The following is a 20,888-nucleotide window of genomic DNA, read 5'->3' on the forward strand; positions in this document are numbered from 1 at the left end:
CTGCATGTGAAAGTGACTATGAAAGAAGTAGGCCAGATTTCAGTACATTTAAAGTTGTGTCCAAAAGATGGTTTTTGTCACGATTGCCAGGATCTCAAACAGGGGATATACTCCACCAAAATTCAAGGTAGCTATTATATGAACTGAATGTTTTTACTCTTGATAATTTTATTTTGTAGTTTTCTTATAAATGGCTTAAAGATTGCCTGTTAATGTTTTACAGAGATACTGATTTAAGAACACACAACCTGGGTTAATTTAAGATAAGGAGTTATCACCTACAGGATAGAGAGATAGACATTAAAGCCCAGTACTCTTAATATAAGGCTGTTGAAAGTTATTTGCTGGATGTTTCAGATTAAGTTTTAAAATTAAAGTTAAATAAAAGGGCCAAGAAAACCAATATTTGGCTCTTGCCCTCTGAGTCAGTCTGAGTCAGGGAATAGGGTCTTCTCCAAAGAGCTTTGCAACTCTAGGCCACATAACCTCCTGATCAGGGAGATTAATGAGACCAGTGGAGGACAGAAAGCCAATCAGTGCATTTGCTGTGAAGAGGAGGGTCATCAGATAAGGGAGACATCCCTGATGCTTCTGAGTGAAGCCACGTGGTCAAGCAAGGCCTGGACCCATCCTAGCGCAAATGGCACTAGCAGAACTGAGAAGCTGCTGTGAAGTTCCCGAGGACTCCCAGGGTAACTCAGCTGACTGACTCTTAACTATAGATAGAAACAAAAGTCAGTTTGACTTGCTTCATCTTAAACACTTAGCAAAGACAGTCAAAGCCAAAACTCAGCTATTCCTGGGCATTTTAAATAATAATAATAATAGTTAAATGTAACTTCCAAGAATAAGTAAACTGGAGGCTACAAAAGAGATTCTCAGACAGGAATGCCTGATAACTATCAAAAGGGAATGCCAGAATAGTTTTTAGTTTAAGGCCTTTATTTCTAACCTACACAGGTAGGCTTGGTGTTTGCTAGTATGGTTATCTAGCCCTAAGTAATAGAATTAAAGGTCTCTCTATTAGACACAGAGGTCATACTAATAAAAGGATTTTGCAAGATCAGATGACATTAAATTATTAAACTGTGTCTTAAGGGAAAGGACATCTGTAACCCTAAAAGTTAAATGTCATGTTTACAGTCCTGGTAACTGGAAATGTTAAAGCCTGGTGAGGGAACTTATGTACAGTGACATGTTCCAGCTGCTACAACACTTATTCAGTACTCATGGTTTTTGTTTCCCTCATAAAAGCACCCTTCCCCAGATGACAACCTGTTTTTCCCCAGCCAGACCTCAAATGGAACTGACTTCTAAAAGGGAGCTCATGTCCCCCATGTCATTGAGGAGAAGGCATATACACCAAGTTACAGTCAGCTGGATGCCAAGGCACTGTCGCCCATACAGGTCCACTATCATCATCTGGAGATGGAAGACCGTGCTGCCAACATTTAAAAGGATGTTCTACCCTTCTCTCAGGCTTATTTCTTAAGTTTACATCCCCACAGATCTCTCTTTCTTATAAGTAACAGCTCTGACCAACTACCTTCTGCCCTTGCCATAAGGGTTCGCTCCTCCATGGGCCCCTCCGCTTGGGGGAGGACGCACCCATGGAGTGAAGACATTAGGCCATAATAACTGAGGGTGCAGGAAGGACTGCAGAAGGATGGATCCACAATCCCAAAACCCAAGACCTCTGAGTGACACGCTCTGGTGATGGCGGTTGGCATGCTCCCCCCTCAAATCCGTCTCCTCCAAAAACATGCCAAGGCCACCTCGAAATCTCCTAGTGAAGATGCTCCCTTGGATCAGGAGATATTCTAAGGCCTCCTAGAGGAACAGAGCCTCTATCACCCCCTAAAAACATGGCCGGTAAGGTATGGTCAAATATTTTATAAAAGAAAGGGGGAAATGTAGGGGACTAGAAGGACATTCTCCTTCAAAGATTAGCCTGACAGCCCCCTGGGAGACATCCTGCCTGGAAGGCATCCTGCAGCTACCTATCTCCCTGGAACATCCTGTGGTTATCAGGATCATCAGACATCTTGCAGCTGGCAGTTTTACCACCCACATCCAGCAATTGCGGAGACCTTCCCCATCCCTAGCATATGAATACCCACCCAGCAATTGCTGATTAGAGAGCTTCCCCATCCCCAGCATATAAATACCCCTGTGTGAACAATAAAAGTTTGCAGCTTGATCAGAACTTTTGTCTTGCTGTCACCTTTCGTGTCTCTTGTCCCTTCATTCCTACCCATCTAGGTTCGCTGCCCACGTTGATGTGTCCTGCCGGACGGGACACTTTGCTTGGGGTTTTCTGTCGCATGCAGGGCTCCTTAAGTCTTTTGGTGTTACAATGTGATGCTGAAAGGATCATAGGAATATTATTCCATGCCTTTTTAGAACTTCTGGATATCCCCAAGTCTACAGTTGTCAGTTGGAATCCCTAGGAGGCAGGGACACTTCCTTTTCACTGCTATATCCCCAACACTTAATGTGGTGTCTGGCCCATAGAGTTCTCAGAAATGTTCATGGAATAAATGAAATATGTATAGGTTGGGCTGGTGAATGAATATATATACTTATTAGGGACTAAGATAAAGAACTTTTTTCCTCTTTCCAAGGATTCTTTTCTTCACTTAAAGTCTCTTTTAACACATGAGAAAGTATACATGTTTTAATATTCTTTTATTTGTTTTTGTGTTTACTTGTGGGTGGGCTCAGATACAAAGGCATAGCTGCTGGGTCACATATACGGTGATGTCATCCTCTTGGGGAGGCAGAGGAATCCTTCCTCCTCCATCTCTGGTCCATTCACCATCCTCCTCATCTTATTTATTTGTTCTTTTTATCCCCTTCCTCACCCCCTCTTCCCACCTCCTAACATAATCAACCATTCTCACATGATTAATATTATGTTTTGGTTTTTGTAAAATGTTCTGTTTTTATGCACTTTTATTTTGCAGAAATGGCACTATATTAAATGTCTCATCTTAATGTCTCTTTTCACTCAGTGTTTTTAGGATACCTCTGTTTGCTCTCTCTTTGCTCTAGTGTGTTCCACCAATTGATAATACTGCTCCATGACTAGCATTCATCACATTCATCCATGGATTTCCATACCCCTTACTCACCCCTTAGGTCCTCATAGAGTCTGGTATAGGAGATGTTTTGGCGTGTACCCAGGATTAGAACTGACCAGATAGTATTAGGCTGCTCTCCAGAGTGACCAGGCCAGTCATCCCTCCATCAGGCCTACACAGGGGCCTCCATATCCCCCTGTCTTCAACACATTTTTGCCAGAGTACAAAGTGGCATTCTGATAGTTTGTTAAAATTTTATGCATTTGGGTATTGATATTTTTAATATCAGTTCATATGTTTTTCTTTTTTGTATTTTCTGTTACTATCTCTTATTAATTACCCTACTGGAGCTTCTTTTTCTTCTTTATTTATAGATGTGTCTTAAGTATTTAAGATCTTAGTGCCATATAATTTTTTTATTTTTTTTTTATTTTTTTTTTAAACTTCATTTATTTTTATGTGGTGGTGAGGATTGAACCCAGGGCCTTGAACTTGCTAGGCAGGCACTCTACCGCTGAGCCACAACCCCAGCCCCCATATAATTTTTTTTATATGTTTTACTTAGTTACATATGACAGTACAATGATCTTGACATTTGAATCAGATGGGATATAATTTCTCATTTTTCAGAGTATACAGGTTGCAGAATCACATTGGTCATGCAGTCACATATATATACACAGTAATAATAATGTCTGTTTTATTCTACTATCCTTCCTATCTCCCCAACCCCTCCCCTCCCCTCCCATCACTTCTCTCTACTAGGGTAATGCTATTCTTTTTTTTTCCTCACATCTTTATACATGTATTTTGTGTAACAATGAGGGTCTCCTTCCACCATCCATGCAATTCCCTTTCTCCCTCCGTTTCCCTCCCACCCCTCTTCACTATGTAGAGGTAATCTTCTACCCATGCTCTTCCTCTCTTCCCCATTCTGAGTCATCCCCCTTATATCAGAGAAGACATTTGGCATTTGTTTTTTTGAGACTGGCTAACTTCACTTAGCATAATCTGCTCTAATGCCATCAATTTCCCTGCAAATGCCATGATCTTATTATTTTTTAGTGCTGAGTAATATTCCATTGCCACAATTTTTTTATCCATTCATCCATTGAAGGGCATCTAGGTTGGCTCCACAGTCTAGCTATTGTGAATTGTGCTGCTATAAACATTGATGTGGCTGTGTCTCTATAGTGTGCTGTTTTTAGGTCCTTTGAGTATAGTCTGAGAAGAGGAATAGCTGGGTCAAATAGTGGTACCATTCCCAGCTTTCCAAGGAGTCTTTATATTGCTTTCCAAATTGTCTGCACCAATTTGCAGTCCCACCAGCAGTGTATGAATGTAAAACCTTTTTCCCAGCATCCTCGCCAGCACTTTTTGTTGTTTGACTTCATAATGGCTGCCATTCTTACTGGAGTGAGATTATATCTTAGAGTAGTTTAAATTTGCATTTCTCTGAATGCTAGAGATGATGAGCCTTTTTTAGTATATTTGTTGATTGATTGTATATCCTCTTCTGAGAAGTGTCTGTTCAGGTCCTTGGCCCATTTGTTGATTGGGTTATTTGTTTTTTTTAGTGTATAGCTTTTTGTGTTCTTTGTATACCCTAGAGAGCTCTATCTGATATGTGAGAGGTAAAAATTTGTTCCCAGGATGTAGGCTCCCTATTCACCTCACATTATTTCTCTTGCTGAGAAAAAACTTTTTAGTTTGAATTCATCCCATTTGTTGATTCTTGGTTTTAATTCTTGTGTTATAGGTGTCTTTATTAAGGAAATTGGGGCCTAACCCCACCTGATGGAGATTAGGGCCTAATTTTTCTTCTATTAGATGCAGAGTCTCTGGTTTAATCCCTAAATCCTTGATCCATTTTGAGTTAACTTTTGTGCATGGTGAGAGATAGGGATTCAGTTTCATTTTGTTGCATATGGATTTCCAGTGTTCTCCCAGCACCATTTGTTGAAGATGCTATCCTTTCTCCAGTGCATGCTTTTAGCACCTTTCTCTAATATAAGGTAGTTGTAGTTTTGTGGGTTAGTCTCTGTGTCCTCTATCCTGTACCATTGGTCCACCAGCCTGTTTTGGTGCCAGTACCATTCTGTCTTTGTTACTATTGCTCTGTAGTATAGTTTAAGATCTAGTATAGGGATACCACCTGTTTCACTCTTACTGCTTAGAATTGCTTTAGCTATTCTGGGTCTCTTATTTTTCCAGATGAATTTCACAATTGCTTTTTCTATTTCTGTGAGGAATGCCATTGGGATTTTGATCTGAATTGCATTGAATCTGTATAATGCTTTTGGTAATATGGTCATTTTAATAATATTAATTCTTACAATCACCTATCTATGAGCAAGGTAGATCTTTCCATCTTCTAAGGTCTTCTTCTATTTCTCTCATTAGGGTTCTATAGTTTTCATTGTTGTAAATCATCCACCTCTTTCATGAAGTTGATCCCCAAGTATTTTTTTTTTTGAGAACATTGTTAATGCATTAGATTTCCTCAATTCCTTTATACAGGATTTGTAACTGATATACAGGAATGCCTTTGATTTATGGGTGTTGATTTTATATCCTGCCACTTTGCTGAATTCATTTACTAGTTCTAGAAGTTTCCTGGTGGAGTTTTTTGGGTCTTCTAGGTACAGAATCATATCATCAGCAAATAGTGCTAGTTTAAGTTCTTCTTTTCCTAGTTATTCCTTTGATTTCTTTCGTCTGTCTAATTGTTCTGGTCAGTGTTTCAAGAACTATGTTGAATAGAAGTAGTGAGAGAGGGCATCCCTGTCTTGTTCAAGATTTTATAGCGAATGCTTCCGTTTTTCTCAGTTTAGAATGATGCTGGCCTGAGGCTTTGCGTAGGTAGCTTTTACAACGTTGAGGTAAGTTCCTGTTATCCCTAGTTTTTCTAGTGTTTTGAACATAAAGCAGTGCAGTATTTTGTCAAGTGCTTTTTCTGCGTCTATCGAGATGATCATGTGGTTCTTTAAGTCTATTGATATGATGAATTACATTTATTGATTTCCGTATGTTGAACCAACCTTGCATACCAGGGATGAATCCCATTTCATCATGGTGCATTATCTTTTTGATATGTTTTTGTATCCGATTTGCCAGAATTTTATTGAGGATTTTTGCATCGGTATTCATTAGAGATGTTGGTCTGAAGTTTTCTTTCTTTGAGGTGTCTTTGTCTGGTTTTGGAATCAAGGTGATACTGGCCTTGTAGAATGAGTTTGGAAGTTTGGAAGTACTCCCTCTTTTTCTATTTCCTGAAATAGATTAGAGAGTATTGGTATTAGTTCTTCTTTAAAGGTCTTATAAAACTTGGCTGTATATCTGTCTAGTCCTGGACTTTTCTTGGTTGGTAATCTTTTGATGGCTTCTTCTATTTCCTCACTTGATATTGATCTGTAGTTGTGTATATCCTCCTGACTCATTCTGGGTAGATTATATGAGTTAAGGAATTTATTGATGCCTTCACTATCTTCTATTTTATTGTAGTATAAGGTTTCAAAATAATTTCTAATTATCTTCTGTATTTCTGTAGTGTCTGTTGTGATATTGTCTTTTTCATCCCGTATGCTAGTAATTTGGGTTCTCCTCTTCGTTAGCATGGCTAAGGGTCTGTTGATCTTATTTAATTTTTCAAAGAACCAACTTTTAGTTTTGTCAATTTTTTTGTTTCTTTTGTTTCAATTTCATTGATTTCACTCTGATTTTAATTATTTCTTGCCTTATACTACATTTGCTGTTGATTTGTTCTTCCTTTTCTAGGGCTTTGAGATGTAGTGTGAGGTCATTTATTTGTTGGCTTTTTCTTCTTTTAAGGCATGAACTCCATGCAATGAATTTTCCTCTTAGTACTGCTATCATAGTGTCCCAGAGATTCAATATGTTGTATCTATGTTTTCAATTTCTTCCTTGATATCTTCTGTAACCCATTGTTCATTCAGTAGCACATTGTTCATTCTCCATGTGATGTAGGAATTTTTCTTCATTATTTTATCATTGATTTCCAATTTCATTCCATTATGATCAGATAAAATGCATGGTAATATCTCTACTCCTTTGTATATGCTAAGAGTTGCCCTATGACATAATATTTGGTCTATTTTTGAGAAGAATCCATGTGCTGCTGAGAAAAAAGTGTATCTGCTTGATGTTGGTTGATATATCCTATATATATCAATTAAGTCTTAAGTTATTAATTGTGTTATTGAGTTCTATAGTTTCTGTATTCAACTTTTGTTTGGATGATCTGTCCAGTGGTAAGAGAGGTGTATTCAAATCACCCATGATTATTATGTTATGGTCTCTTTGTCTCTTGAACTTGAGAAGAGTTTGATTGATGAACATAGCTGCACCATTGTTTGGGACATATATATATATATATTAATGATTGTTATATCTTGTTTGTGAATGGTTCCCTTTAGCAGTATGTAGTGTCCTTTATCCCTTTTGATTAATTTTGGCTTGAAGTCTATTTTATTTGATATGAGTATGGACACCCCTGCTTGCTTCCGAGGTCCATGTGAGTGGTATGATTTTTCCCAACCTTTCACCTTCAGTCTGTGTTATGTCTTATCAGGTGAGTTTCCTATAGGCAGCATATTGTTGGATCTTTTTTTTTTAAATCCAGTCTGCTAGCCTATGTCTTTTGATTGGTGAGTTTAAGCCATTAACATTTAGGGTTCCTATTGAGCTATGGTTTGTACTTCCAGCCATGTTTGTTTATTTTTGTTATTTGACTTGATTTGTTTTTCCTCTTTGATTAGTTTTTCTTTTACTGTACTACCTCCCACTGTTGATTTTCATTGTTATTTTTCATTTCCTCTTCATGTAATGTTTATCATGGAAGGTTTTTATTTCATCTTCAAACCTGACGCTTAATTTTGCTGGATACGAGATTCTTGGTTGGAACCCATTATCTTTTAGTGTTTGAAATACATTGTTCCAGGATCTTCTAGCTTTCAGAGTCTGTGTTGAAAAATCTGCCGTTGACTTAATTGGTTTACCCCTAAATGTAATCTGCTTCCTTTCTCTTGTGGCTTTTAAAATTCTCTCCTTGTTCTATATGTTGGGCACTTTCATTATTATGTGTCTTGGTGTGGGTCTCTTGTGGTTTTGTACATTTGGTGTCCTGTAGGCTTCTAGGATTTGGATTTCCGTTTCATTCTTCATGTCTGGAAAGTTTTCTAAAATTATTTCATTGAAGAGGTTGCTCATTCCTTTGGTTTGGACCTCTATACCTCCCTCTATCCCAATAACTCTTAAATTTGGTCTCTTTATGCTATCCCAAATTTCTTGAATGTTCTGCTCATGGTTTCTTATCAGCCTTTCTGAGCTATCATTTCAAGATGATATGCTTTGTCTTCATTGTCTGATGTTCTGACTTCTAAGTGTTCTACTCTGCTTGTGATACTCTCATTTGAGTTTTTAATTTGTTTATTATTTCCTTCATTTCCAGGATTTCTGTTTGGTTTTTGTTTTATAACCTCTATCTCCCTGTAGAGTTGATCTTTTGCTTATTGGATTTGTTTATGTATTTCATTGTCAAAGTGATCTTTCATTGTCTGCATTTGCTGTCTAAAGTCCTCCTTAAGACTCCAGTTCATCTGAACCATGTATATCTTGAAATCTTTTATCTGACATTTTTTCTGCTGCAGCTATTATCTCCTCTATTTTTGAGTTGTCCTGCATTGTTTGTGGCCCTTTTTTCCTTGTTTTTTCATGTTGCTCATGTTTCTTTCCAGCTCTGTTTGACTGTTGTGTTATTATTTCTCTCCTATAATTTTGTATTGCTCTTGAATAGTTCCGAGATCTCTCCTTTGTGATGGGAGACAATGTCTAGAGATGTTGGATTCAATTATAGTTTACAATATATTCATTAGCTTCATCAAAGGCATACAGATTCTGGTGACGTATAGAGAACTGAGGGTCGGTCGGTCATAGGACTTTATGTTTAGGGGGAAATATGTGAGGGTATGGGGCCTAATATATCTTAGCTACTTTGGAGGAGAACTCTAATGAAGAGGGTTATTAACAGGACAATAGACAGGAGGTATTTTAGGGTGGCTAAGTACATGGGAGGACAATAAGAAGCATAGAAATAATCACCTATTTGCATTTAGTAGTTTACATGTAGTAGAAGTAGTAACACTTGGGAGGTTGGGAGAGGAAGAGAAGGAGGAAGAAAAGTAAAAAGAAAAGAAGAAGAAAAAAGGGAGGGGAAGCAATAGAGAAAAAGGAAAGAAAAAAGAGAGGAAAAGAGAGAAGAGAATGATAAAAAGGAAAGAAGGAAAAAGAAAAGAAAGGAAAGAAATAATGCACTCTTAGAATTCTGTTTTCTTCTCTTCCAGTAGGTGGTGTTGTGCATTCCAGGTTGAGTCTCTGCCCTCAGGATATAGGAAGCAATCCTCGTGGGGTGGCTCTCCCTGCCCTGCCGGGTGCCTCTCCAATCTCAGTCTCTATCCCCCCTCACTTCTCTTGCCCACCAGGCCCCAAATACTGGGACTCTTTTCTGCAGCCCTGGGTTACTCTGGACTTAGGGCGCCCTGGCCATCCCGCGCTCCTGATCAACTGGGGGCTACCTCTGTGTTGGGGAGTTACCAGGTCTTCACAGCTGTGGAGAGGGGGAGTTGGAAACCAGCAACCTGTTCTGTCTGTATTCTCTCTGATAGCCATGCCCCCCAAGAGTTGGAGAGAAAGGTTTCAGGTTATCACAGCTGGGGGGAGGGGTGATCTGGCACCATTTCAGTTTCACTCGGCTCTGAAATTCATGCCCACTGAGAGCTGGCAAAAAAGGTTTTGAGTTATCACAGCTGGGTATCACACACCTGTTCATTCGCTAATCTCGATTTTATGCTACATCCGCCAAAAGCTGATGCGGTGGATTTTTCCAAGATGACAACCGCCCTTTTGGGCACCAGGGTGTCCGGTGAGGTGTGGGGGTCTAGGATGTTTATCCACTATGCCTCGAGTTCTGTCCTCAGTCTGGTGCCCTGCAGTGACATGGGTCGAAGTCTGGTGCGCTCTAATTTTAAAGGATCTGTGAGCCTGTGTCTCTACGCTGCCCGACTGGTTCCCAGGCTGCGCTGCTGCTGGCCGGCTTCTGTGCACAGAGCTACTTCTTGCATTTTTGGCTGCCCTTGTAACAAACCACTGTTTAAAATCCTGTCACAAGCTCCATGAAGCTTAAATTTGTGAATGGGGGCTCCTATGCTGAAAAGTGTCCAACCACTCACAGGGAGTCACGCCAGTAACAAGTTCTTCTCTACTTTACTACACCAGTAACAAGTTCTTCTCTACTTCACTATCTTCGATCTGTTTTCATTATCTCTCCTCTGCTGAACTTCCTCAAGCCATTTATGTGGGAGTCTTCGCCAAACTGCAGCACAAATTCAGCTTCCTTCGGGCAGCTGGCTCAGTGGAGGGCGAGAGCAGTCCCATATAATTTTAATCATTGCAAGTATATTCCCAAACTATTGATTTATAAGTTGAATCATTAGGGAATTTTTTTTTAATCTCACAGTTTTGTACTTTTATGGTTTTTGTTGTTTTTCTAGTTGTTTTCTTTTTCTCTTACCCCATCCCCACCTTAAAAGTACATAGATAATTTCCTATTGTTTTTTTTCTCTTTAATTACACAGTAAGCCCCATTGTATTTAAGTGTGTTGGCATATACCTCACCACTGAGTAAATCCATCTTTTCTCTTTCAGTAATTGTGGCCTCTACAAATGGGAACGAGATGGAATGCTAAAGGTAGGTGTTTTCATAAGCTTTCTGTTACTGTAACAAACCACTGTGCTAATCAACTGAAAAAGAGGAAAGATTTATTTCAGCTCAGTTTTAGGGATTTGAATCCATGGCTAGTTGGCCCCATTGTTTTGGGGCCTGTGGTAAAACTGCACATTGTGGTGAGAATACATGGCAGAGGAGGCCCATTTACCTCAAGGCTAGGAATGAAATAGAAGAGGCCTGGGTTCCATAGTCCCTTCAAAGGCACAACCCCAATGACCTATGACCTCCTGTTATGCCCCACCTGTTTAAAAGTTCCACACCTCCAGCAGTGCCATGCTGAGAACCAAATCTTAAACATGTGGGTCTTTGGGGTACATATTAGATCCAACTATAGAGGTGGATTACTTCAGTGTTAATTTGTGACTAATTTTAGTGATCCAGGGAAATAATGTTAAACCTGTTCTTATTAAGTACTCTCATTTTTCTAGGAAAAGACTGGTCCAAAGATTGGAGGAGAAACCCTATTGCCAAGAGGAGAAGAACATGCTAAATTTATGAGTAGCCTTAAATGACCCTAACTTCAGATATATTTTTCACAATCTGTCTTGCTTATGGTGAGTCTGGAAAAGCAAGGGACTGGCTCTGCATTGCCCATGTTTCTGATTGACACCATTAGAAACAAAAACTTGTTAATAAGCCCATCCACTTTCCTTAATTACTTTCCTCTGTTGTATTAATTTTACACCAAATATAACTTTGACTTACAGGTGGAAAATCAAGATATCCTGAGCTTAGATGACCGCATTACTGCATTCACATAAATTTTTGGAGTTACTCCTTAGTTACACTAAATCTTGGAGGGCTTTCCTTTGAGGTGTTTTAGAACATTGAGCAATGAGTGGGTGGGCCAGGGGTACAGCACAGGTGGGGGAACTTGTAGGCCTTGAAAACATTCCTAATGAGATCAGTCTTTTAATCCTGTTTATCAACATGTATTAAATGCTTTCATGCAAACCTAACAGGTGTTAAATTTTTTTTAACCTGTCATTAGTAGGGTATTGTGTCATCACAGGCCATTGGAGCAGGGTTGAGCAGTAGCCATTTGTCCTTTATGGAGAACTTGGTGTGGAGATTATAATTTTTACAATAGTTTTTGTTTGTTTGGTTGGTTGGTTTGGTTTTATGGGGGGGTTTTGTTTGGTTGGTTTTGGTACTCTTGTTGTGCATTTTTCCTTTTGGAAGAAAAAAAACTTGGCTTTTTAATAGAAAATCACCTTTCATTGAGTTTTATAATGATAAAAATGTTTTCCCTTTCAAAACAACAAAAATAAAACAAGTATTTTAGGTAAAAACCATTCAGAATAGCAAATAAGGAACTTCTGAATGGCTGGTGTAGAATTTTCCCCAAAGGGAACCTAAAATATGAAAAGCTTCACATTGGACAAGGAAGAGAGTGCATGGACTGGATTTCTGTGGAAAAGTTCATGATAAAAGAAAAGCTTGATGCTGTTTATAGCAGGTTAATTAATGTCTGATGACATTTGTTTATTTGTTCTAATCTGGAGCACAGATCTGTTTGCTTAGGTATGTCACTAGTAGCAACAAACTAAGTGGCATTAAAGGTAGAAGAGATCAGTTAGCTTATTAGGTTGATGACAATTTGTGAAAAAGGCCTAGAAATTTTGAAAATGAAAAATGTGGCTACACTGTTGGACTATCCTCAATGAGTAACATGTTACTCTGCATGCAAGTCATCACAAAAGCACTTGAAGAACTGATTTAGAAGCTATAAATCAAATTAGGTGAATTTGCAAACATTGAACCACAAATAACCAATGACTATATAGTATTTCCTCAAACACGACCAGATCAGGTATACTCTATTTTGCAGATTAGAAATTGGTTAAGTAATTTAGAAATAAGGGTTGAGACTTATTTGAACCAAGTTTAGTAAGGTTTCTTTTTTTGTTGTTTGTTTTAATTGTGGTTTTTTGTTTTCTTTTGTTTTGTTTTAGTTGTAGATGGATACAATATCTTTATTTTTATTTATTTATTTTTAAGTGGTGCTGAGGATTGAACTCAGGGCCTCATGCATGTGATGCAAGCACTCTACCACTGAGCTACAACCCCAGCCATAGCAAGGTTTCTTAAGCAAAGACTTAGCTAACAATATTTTTTTTAAATCAATTATATTAAGGTATAGATTACATACAGTAAAAGGCACATACCTAAGGTGTACAGTTGAAAAATTTGAACAAGTGTTTATACCCATGTAGCCACACCACAAACCTAAAGCAAGATGTTGCTTTCTCCTCCAAAAGGTAGCCTTGAACCACTTGCCAATCAATCTGCACCCCAGCCCCTACAGATTTATATTCTAGTTTCAGATAAATGGAATCTTACAGGACATACTTTGGTATCTGGCTTCTTTCACGTGGCATAATTTTTTAAATTTATCCATATTATAGTGTGTTATCAATTTTTTTTTCTTTTTTATTGCTGGCTTCCCTGTAAATGGTTTGTTTATTCACCTGTTGATATTCATAATGGATTGGATTATCCCTAGTTTGTGGCTATCATGAATAAAGCTGCTAAAATTATTTTAGCAATAGAAGTATTTTTTGTGTCTCAGGCAAACACGTAGGAGTGGAATTTCTGGGTTATATGGGAAGCTTCATAAGAAACTGCCAAGTTGTTTTCCAAAGTGGTTGTACCATCTTATACACCAACTGGTAATGTGCAAGGGTTCCGTTTGCTCCACTGTCCCAATACTTGATATTGTCTTTTTAGCCATTCTGATGCGTGTGTAGTGGCATCTTATTATGGTTTGGTTTGCATTTCCCTGGTAACCAATACTATTTGAGCATCTTTTCATGTACTGTCCATTCATGTCCTTGTTTTCTTTTTGGTTTTTGTTTTTTTTAACTCCAGGCCACTTAACCATAGAGCTAAATCCCTACATCTTTTTATTTTGAGACAGAGTCTTGCTGAGTTGCTCAGGGCCTTGCTAAGTTGCTGAGGCTGGCTTTGAACTTGCAGTCCCTCTGCCTTAGCTTCCCAAGCTGCTGGGATTATAGGCTTTTGCCACCATGCCCAGCCTCATGTGTCTTTATGACATATGTCTACTCATCCATTTATATATTTTTTTAATTATTGGATTGAGTTATGTATATTCTGGATACAAGTGCTTTCTTTCACCATTAAGTATCATGAAAATATTTTGAGTAATGTTGGGCAGAAGATCTAGGAAAATAGTCTGGTTTTTTTCTTCTCATAATTCCCCAGAGTGATGTAATCAGCTGAGCACAGTGGGTTTGACCTTGAGAGAGAACATTTCAAGTACTGGGTTTCGTAAATTCCTGGGTTTTTTATTCTGATTTATTTTTACATAATTAGCAAATATTTCAAAATGGAAGTATTGTCTAGTTGTATGTTATTCAGGTACTGTGTTAGTTTTCCATCATTATAACAAATAACTGAGATATCCAATTTATAAAGAAAAAGGGTTTATTTTGGCTCAGTTTTGGAGGATGGTTGGCCCCATTCTTTTGGGGCCTGTGGCAAGGCAGTGTATCATGTTGGGATTGCATGTTGGAGCAAAACCAACTCATGGCTGAGAGGCAAAAAAAGAGGAAGAGGAGACCAGAGTCCTACAGTCCTCTTCAGTGGCACAACCCCAGTGACCCAAGACCTCCCACTCTTTCCACCTCTGAAAATTTATCCCAATCACACCAGGCTAGAACCCAAGTCTTTAACACAGGGACCTTTAGGGGACACTGAAGATCCAAACTATGACAGGTACTTGTTCATGTGTTAAAGGCATAAGAAAGGTTGTCCTTTCTGTACTGTTTTATTTTTTTCAATAATGACTTCAGGAGAGCAATCTAATGGTGTAATTAGATTGTTTCTCATGTAAATAAATTTACAGAATATTAAATATCTTGCCTCTTGGTGCCATAATTCTGCTGAGTGCATGAATGATCAACTGCACACCTCTAATCCCAGCTTCTGGGGAGGCTGATGTAGGAGGATTACAAATTCAAAGCCTATCAACAATTTAGCAAGCCCTTGCCTGAGAATAACTAGATGGGATTGGGAAGGTAGCTCGGTGATAGAACACTTGCCTGGCATGTGTGAGACCCTGGGTTCAATCACAAGTATTACCCCCCCAAAAAAAGAAATTGTTTTTGCAAGGCCAGTGCTTTATAATAATTGCATTGTTGTTATTGTTTTTACTTGGGGAAAGATTTAAGGACAGGAGTCTACACACTGAAAGATTTCAGAATCACTAGTGTAATATTTAAGACCCCAAAGTATTATGGTGTCTAAATCAATGAGGAGTTGTCTAGAAAATATATTCACTTTAGTTTTCATATCAGTTATTTTCCAGCCATATCCCAAACCTCAAAAATTGCTGTTCCTGTAGGATACTTTTTGAAAACTGCTTAACTATAAATTAGCTAAACCATCTTTTTTATATGATAAAAAAAGAAATGGTTCAATGGTAAAATAGGTATTACTGGACAAAAATGAATTTTAACGTTTAAAAAATTAAAAGTTTCTGTAGATTCTTAGGTGTACACAGATTACCTTCAGGATCCTCAAGATGTGGGAATGATGGTTTCCTTTGGAGACAAGAGGGATGTACTTTCTACTGTGTTCCTTTCTGTCCTTTGTAAGTTTGAAAGCAGTATGTAGATTACCTGTTCACATTGTGTGTCTGTGTGTGGTGCTAGGGATAGAACCCAAGGGCCTCACACATGCTAGGTATTCAAACTTTAACTTTTTAAAAAAGGTAATATGGAAAGGGGCAAAGCTTTCCAGCAGTGACAAACCTCCCAAGATATCATGCCTCTCACAAAGGATCTCCTTCAGCCCTTTCTAGAGGAAAGCACCTGGCATAGAGCCCTATTCCCCCTCCATGGATTCAACAGGCCCAGGATGCTGTAAGATCACCATTCTTCAGCCACACAAAGGGTAGTTTTGTGTGTTGCCCATTTCACTGTCCTTTGCCAACCCACAGGAAGAAAAGCCAGGCTTACTGGAGGGTGGTCCTTCAAGAGGAAGCAGCACCCAAAGCACTCTGAGTTGAGGTGAGCGGGAAATCATCTCAATAGGCATCTTTTGGATTTTTTTTTAAGTCTTGATATGTTATAGGATCACAGAGTATGCCAAAGTTATCAACTGTGAACTAGAACATTAATATTCAACCCATTTGCTTTTAGACAAATCTTTTACAAGCTTGAAACAGAACTTCTAAATTATAGAAAACTTGTGGAGCATTAGAATATCATTGAAAATAAATTAGAAATGAAACTTTCTCCTAACAAGACTTCAAAAACTAAAAATCATTCTGGAACTCACAAAAATAATCATCTCTTTTCAAAAAACCTTAAGTAAATAAAGGCAGATGATAAGAAGTTACAAAATTTCCCCTGGAATGCATGCAGACACACACACGCAAAACACACACGCACAATTTGTTTGTTTTTAGTTCTGGGAATCAAACCCAAGGCCTCCAGAATGCTAAGCACGCACTTTACTGAGCTACAGAGTATTATTCGGTTGGTCAGAGGGGGGGCACTCTGTAAAACTGGTGATAAAAAATTAACAAATTTAATCTTTAACAAATTTGTTTGCAACCACTTACCTGGAAGCCCTTAAGAACAACAGGATAGTAGTAAAAGAAGAGTAAGCAAAAGAATGTCCAAAGGCCACACTTTGGACAAGGTCAGTGTCCAAAAATACAAATTTTTCTGTCATTAATTTCCTATTAAATGTGGCTGCTCAAATTCCTGGTCATATTATCTTTGGCATCCTTCTCCCAGCCAAGGAAATGACTTTGCTTGGATTTTAGCTAAGGAATTCTGGGCCAAATTTGAAAACCCTGAAGTACAATGGAGGCCTTGTTAGGGATGGGAGCAAGCGAGTAATCAAATTCTTATTTAGCCCCTTTCTGCTAGAATTCTTTATTTAGAGCCAACCTGCCAAGCTTGGTCATTGAAGAGGCAAGGACAAACTTACTTTGTTCTGTTTTTAAACAATCTCTCCTCCAAACCATTCTGGTTTTGACATCTGTATGGCCCCAACATTCCTTCCTACAGACACAACAGGCAGGTGGCTGTGTGGTGTGGCCCTGAGTCAGAATCTATTTGCTGCCATCCACCTGCTTACTAGTACAAGGGAGAGGCAGGCGGCTCACCAGAAGGCATAGGCTGTTTTATCCTGACTGATATGAACCAGATTGTGGCTCCTTTTGATTTGCAGCTGAAGTAAGAACAGTCCTTTGCTTTTTTTCTATTGCACAGTAATAAAAATACTGTTGGCCTACTGTATGCACAGATTCTGTAATCACAGATTGAGCCAACTTCAGACCAAAAAATTGTGTCTATATAGTAATTATTCCCCAAACAATACAGTAGAGGTTTTGACTTGGCATTTACATTGTGTTTGACATTTTAATAAACCTAGAGATGATTCAAAGTATACCAGAGGATATGTGCAAGTTACATGTAAATTCATGCCATATACCTAAGGGACTTGAATACATCTGTAGATTTTGGTATCCAGGAGGTCCTAGAACTGATCCCTCTCAGATTTCAAGGAACGACTATAATTTATTTAAAAAGCACCTTGTTGTCCTAGAATACCAGCATTACAGGTGTAGGATCCTCAAGGCCCATCACACTCCTGAACAGCCACAAGGGCAGCTGCATGTGGCCAGAGTTCATCCTTGCTTGTACCACTGGCCAGAAAATCTGCAGTTCAGACTCAGAATCTGAGATCACCTGAGCTAAACCCACACCAGTGCTCACATACCAACCCCAGCTGAGGACTCACCCTCGCCCACTTACTTGATAGCCAATCTAGAATAGGCACATGCTGCTTTAGAATTTATAATCAAGATATAGATTAAGTGCTGAGGAGCTCTAGCTCCAAAAGAACAGACCTAGAATATCCTTGAGCTGGGAGTGTATCTCAGTAACTTGCTAATGCTCCAGTTCTGTCTCATTTTAGGGGCTGGGATAGGAAGCAAATGAGATTCATGTGTGGCTCTTGACCAGTAGTTCATGGAGGAATATCCCTCATCTTGGTTGTACTCAAACTGATTGCTCTCTCTAGTTTGGATCAGAGACTGGGGCAATGGAAGGCAAGCAGCAGAGCTGCTTGAGATTTATGCTTCAAAACATTGAAATCCTTGTCCCTCCCAAGTAATATCAGTCTCACCAGGTAACAGAGTAAAAATAGCAATGAAAAACTGAGGCATTTCCAAGTTTTTTTTTTTTTTTTATATCAGTTTCTTCCAGAATGACACTCTCCGGGAGGGTGGAGAGAAATGAGGTGTCAGTCAGTTTCCCATCTCTATAACAAATACCTGAGATAAGCAACTTACAAGGAGAAAAAGGTTATGTTGGCTCACAGTCATGTTTCAGTCCATGACTGATTGGCCCCATTGTTTTGGGCAAGGAGCACACCATGGCAGACATGCAATAGAGCAAAACTGCCTACATGGTAGCTGGAAAGTGAAAGGAAGAGGAAGGGACTAGGATCCCACAATCCCCTTCAAGGACAGGTTCACAACTGAAGATCTCCCACTAGGCCTCACCTCTTAAGAGTTTCCACCATCTTCCAATAGCACCAAGCTGAGGATATGTCCTTTACCACATGGGCTTTTCGAGGACTTTCCAACTCCAAACTATAGCAACTATAATTCCTAAACAAACTTTCTGTTGCACCAGGTCCAAAGGTGTTAGGGTAGAAATACACAGATCATGCAGAGGAGTGAGCGCTAGTCACCTGTTTAGGTCTGACTTGATTAAATCTAACAGCAGTGGTCCAAGGGGATCCATAAATAGTTAATAATTCAAGGGCCCCCAACCATGAATTTTTCTGCAAATATTCTCAATTTGCTTGCTTTATAAAAAGACTAGCAAAGATGTCCCAGTGATAGTAAGCACCTAATCTCTTCACAGGGAAGTTTGATGCAGCCAGTTTGAAATGCATAAAAGTTGCAACTCACATTTCATCTATCTTACCAATGAAGAAATGGGTGAACAAAGTCTAGCCTGTTCAATGACATGTGGAGGGAGCAAAGATTCACCCCCCAGTACCGCCACTAATGGTATAAATATCAAATAGACCTTAGAGGGGAAACAGGAGCACAGATAATTTCTGAACACCTGTTATCCAACAGAGAAGTATCTGGAAGGTACACCTGGGCCACAAGTAAAGAAGACTAACTCAAAATATTCTCCTTAGTTATGCCACTAAAAACAGTGCCATTTGCCCTTTCTTATGCTGAGACTTGACTTGTCCTCAAGCTCTAGTTTCCAAATTGTGAACCATAGAGTTCCTTCTATCTTGCTGCACAACAAACAGCATTTAATGATAGGACTGGGGGTAGAGCTCAGTGATGGAGCATGTGTTTAGCATGACCAAGGTCCAAGATTCAGTCCCCAGCACTGAAAAAAGATAAAACTATATTTAGTATGAGAGTTTGTCCACTGCCCACCTCATCTTCCCAAGGTCATGTTAGCTCTTGCTTGGAGTTTGTGGGAAGAAAATAATAGCACTGATTGTTAAATATGAGGTAATCTGGCACAAAATCACTTAATAATTGGAGCTTTTTTATTGGTTGTTCATAACATTACAAAGCTCTTGACATATCATATTTCATACATTAGATTCAAGTGGGTTATGAATAATTGGAGCTTTTTTAAAAGACTTTATAGGCTTTTTTTAAAAACTAACTTAAAAATACATGCATTTGTTACAAAGTCTCCTAACCTGATAGATCACCCTAGCTCTGGTGGAATATTTTGCCACCATGAAGGTAAAATTTCCTCACAGCAACCCTTATATAAAATCACCCTATATTGCCCTGGAATCCCAACCTCAAAAGCAGGTGGGGGCTAGCTGACCAGGTACCCCAGGCATGAGGGAAGCAAGGGCCCACAGGTGAGATGGGAATCTGGGGAAGAGTGGGTGCTTATTCTTCACCTAGAGTCCTCTTTATCTTCCAGAGCCCACTTAAGTTCTTTTGACTCCTTGCCATTCTTAGTGTGCAATTTCTGGATGTAAGTGGGGAGCAACAATGGGAATAGGGGTGATGAGCCTGGGACCAGAAAGCAAAGTGGTTGAGAGGAAAGGAAGGGATAGAATTGTGTGTCCCTCAAAAGATACATTGAAGTCCTAACCTCCAGTCCCTGTGAATGGGATCTTATTTGGAAATAGGGTTTTTAGGTCCTAATCAAGTTAGGACAAAGTTAGTAGAGTGATTCAATATGACTGGTGTCCTTAGAAGAGACATGAGACATACATGAGAGGGATGGTGATGTGAAAGCACACAGGGAGGCAGCCATATGATGCTGAGGTGGGGTGGCATCATGCCACCATATGCCAAGGAATGCCTGGTGCCCTCAGATGCAGGAAGAGCAAGGAAGGATACCCCTAGAGATCTGGAGGGAACGTGGCCCTGCCAACACCAAGGTTCCAGATCTTTTCAGCTCCAGAACTGTGAGAGAATAGATTTCCATTGATTCAAGTCACCTAGTTTGTGGTACTCTGTTAATGGCAGCAGAGGGAAACAAATATAAGACACTATGAAGAAAAGTGAGATGATGCCAACCAAGGGTTTCTCATTTTGTTTATATAACTGGCCTTACTGTAACTCTGGCTTCTGAAGGGTGCAATTAAGAAATCAGGAATGAACCTTAACCCTCTTTGGTGGGATGAAGAAGGAAGTCCCTCGACTCAGCAATCCTTTGAAGGCTTTTACCAAAACAAATGTATTAGTATTTTTTTCACTTACATGACTAACTACTGAGACATAATAGAGGAGTGATTGATACTCCCAAGGACAAGCTTTCTAACAACCAAGTCGGCAACATTAACCTTGTCACTGGGGGGAGCCAGGATCAAGTCTATACCTTGCTCAACTGGAGACTTGAGATGATAATACATATGGTTAAGTCAGAGGTTTTATTTGTAAGCTATAAGCAAACACAAAATTTCTCTCTTAACTGTGATTCTCCTGTCCAATCAGACAGGAGATCTGCTTT

At 39.1% G+C, this 20,888-nt stretch overlaps 1 protein-coding gene and 1 pseudogene across 1 annotated transcript in view; both read left to right on the forward strand.

The window, feature by feature from the left end:
- Window positions 1-11,399, forward strand: part of LOC144256992 (protein MCM10 homolog) — a 33,802-nt gene extending 22,403 nt beyond the window's left edge. Inside the window, 3 exon segments of the mRNA XM_077802922.1 lie at window positions 9,990-10,189; window positions 10,806-10,848; window positions 11,316-11,399. Of these exon segments, the coding sequence (XP_077659048.1) occupies window positions 9,990-10,189; window positions 10,806-10,848; window positions 11,316-11,399 (327 nt within the window).
- Window positions 11,400-15,748: 4,349 nt separating this feature from the next.
- Window positions 15,749-15,924, forward strand: LOC144256993 (small ribosomal subunit protein eS27-like pseudogene; annotated as a pseudogene).
- Window positions 15,925-20,888: the final 4,964 nt, after the last annotated feature.

Source organism: Urocitellus parryii, chromosome 9 (genome assembly GCF_045843805.1).
Source record: "Urocitellus parryii isolate mUroPar1 chromosome 9, mUroPar1.hap1, whole genome shotgun sequence".
Lineage (NCBI taxonomy): Eukaryota > Metazoa > Chordata > Mammalia > Rodentia > Sciuridae > Urocitellus > Urocitellus parryii.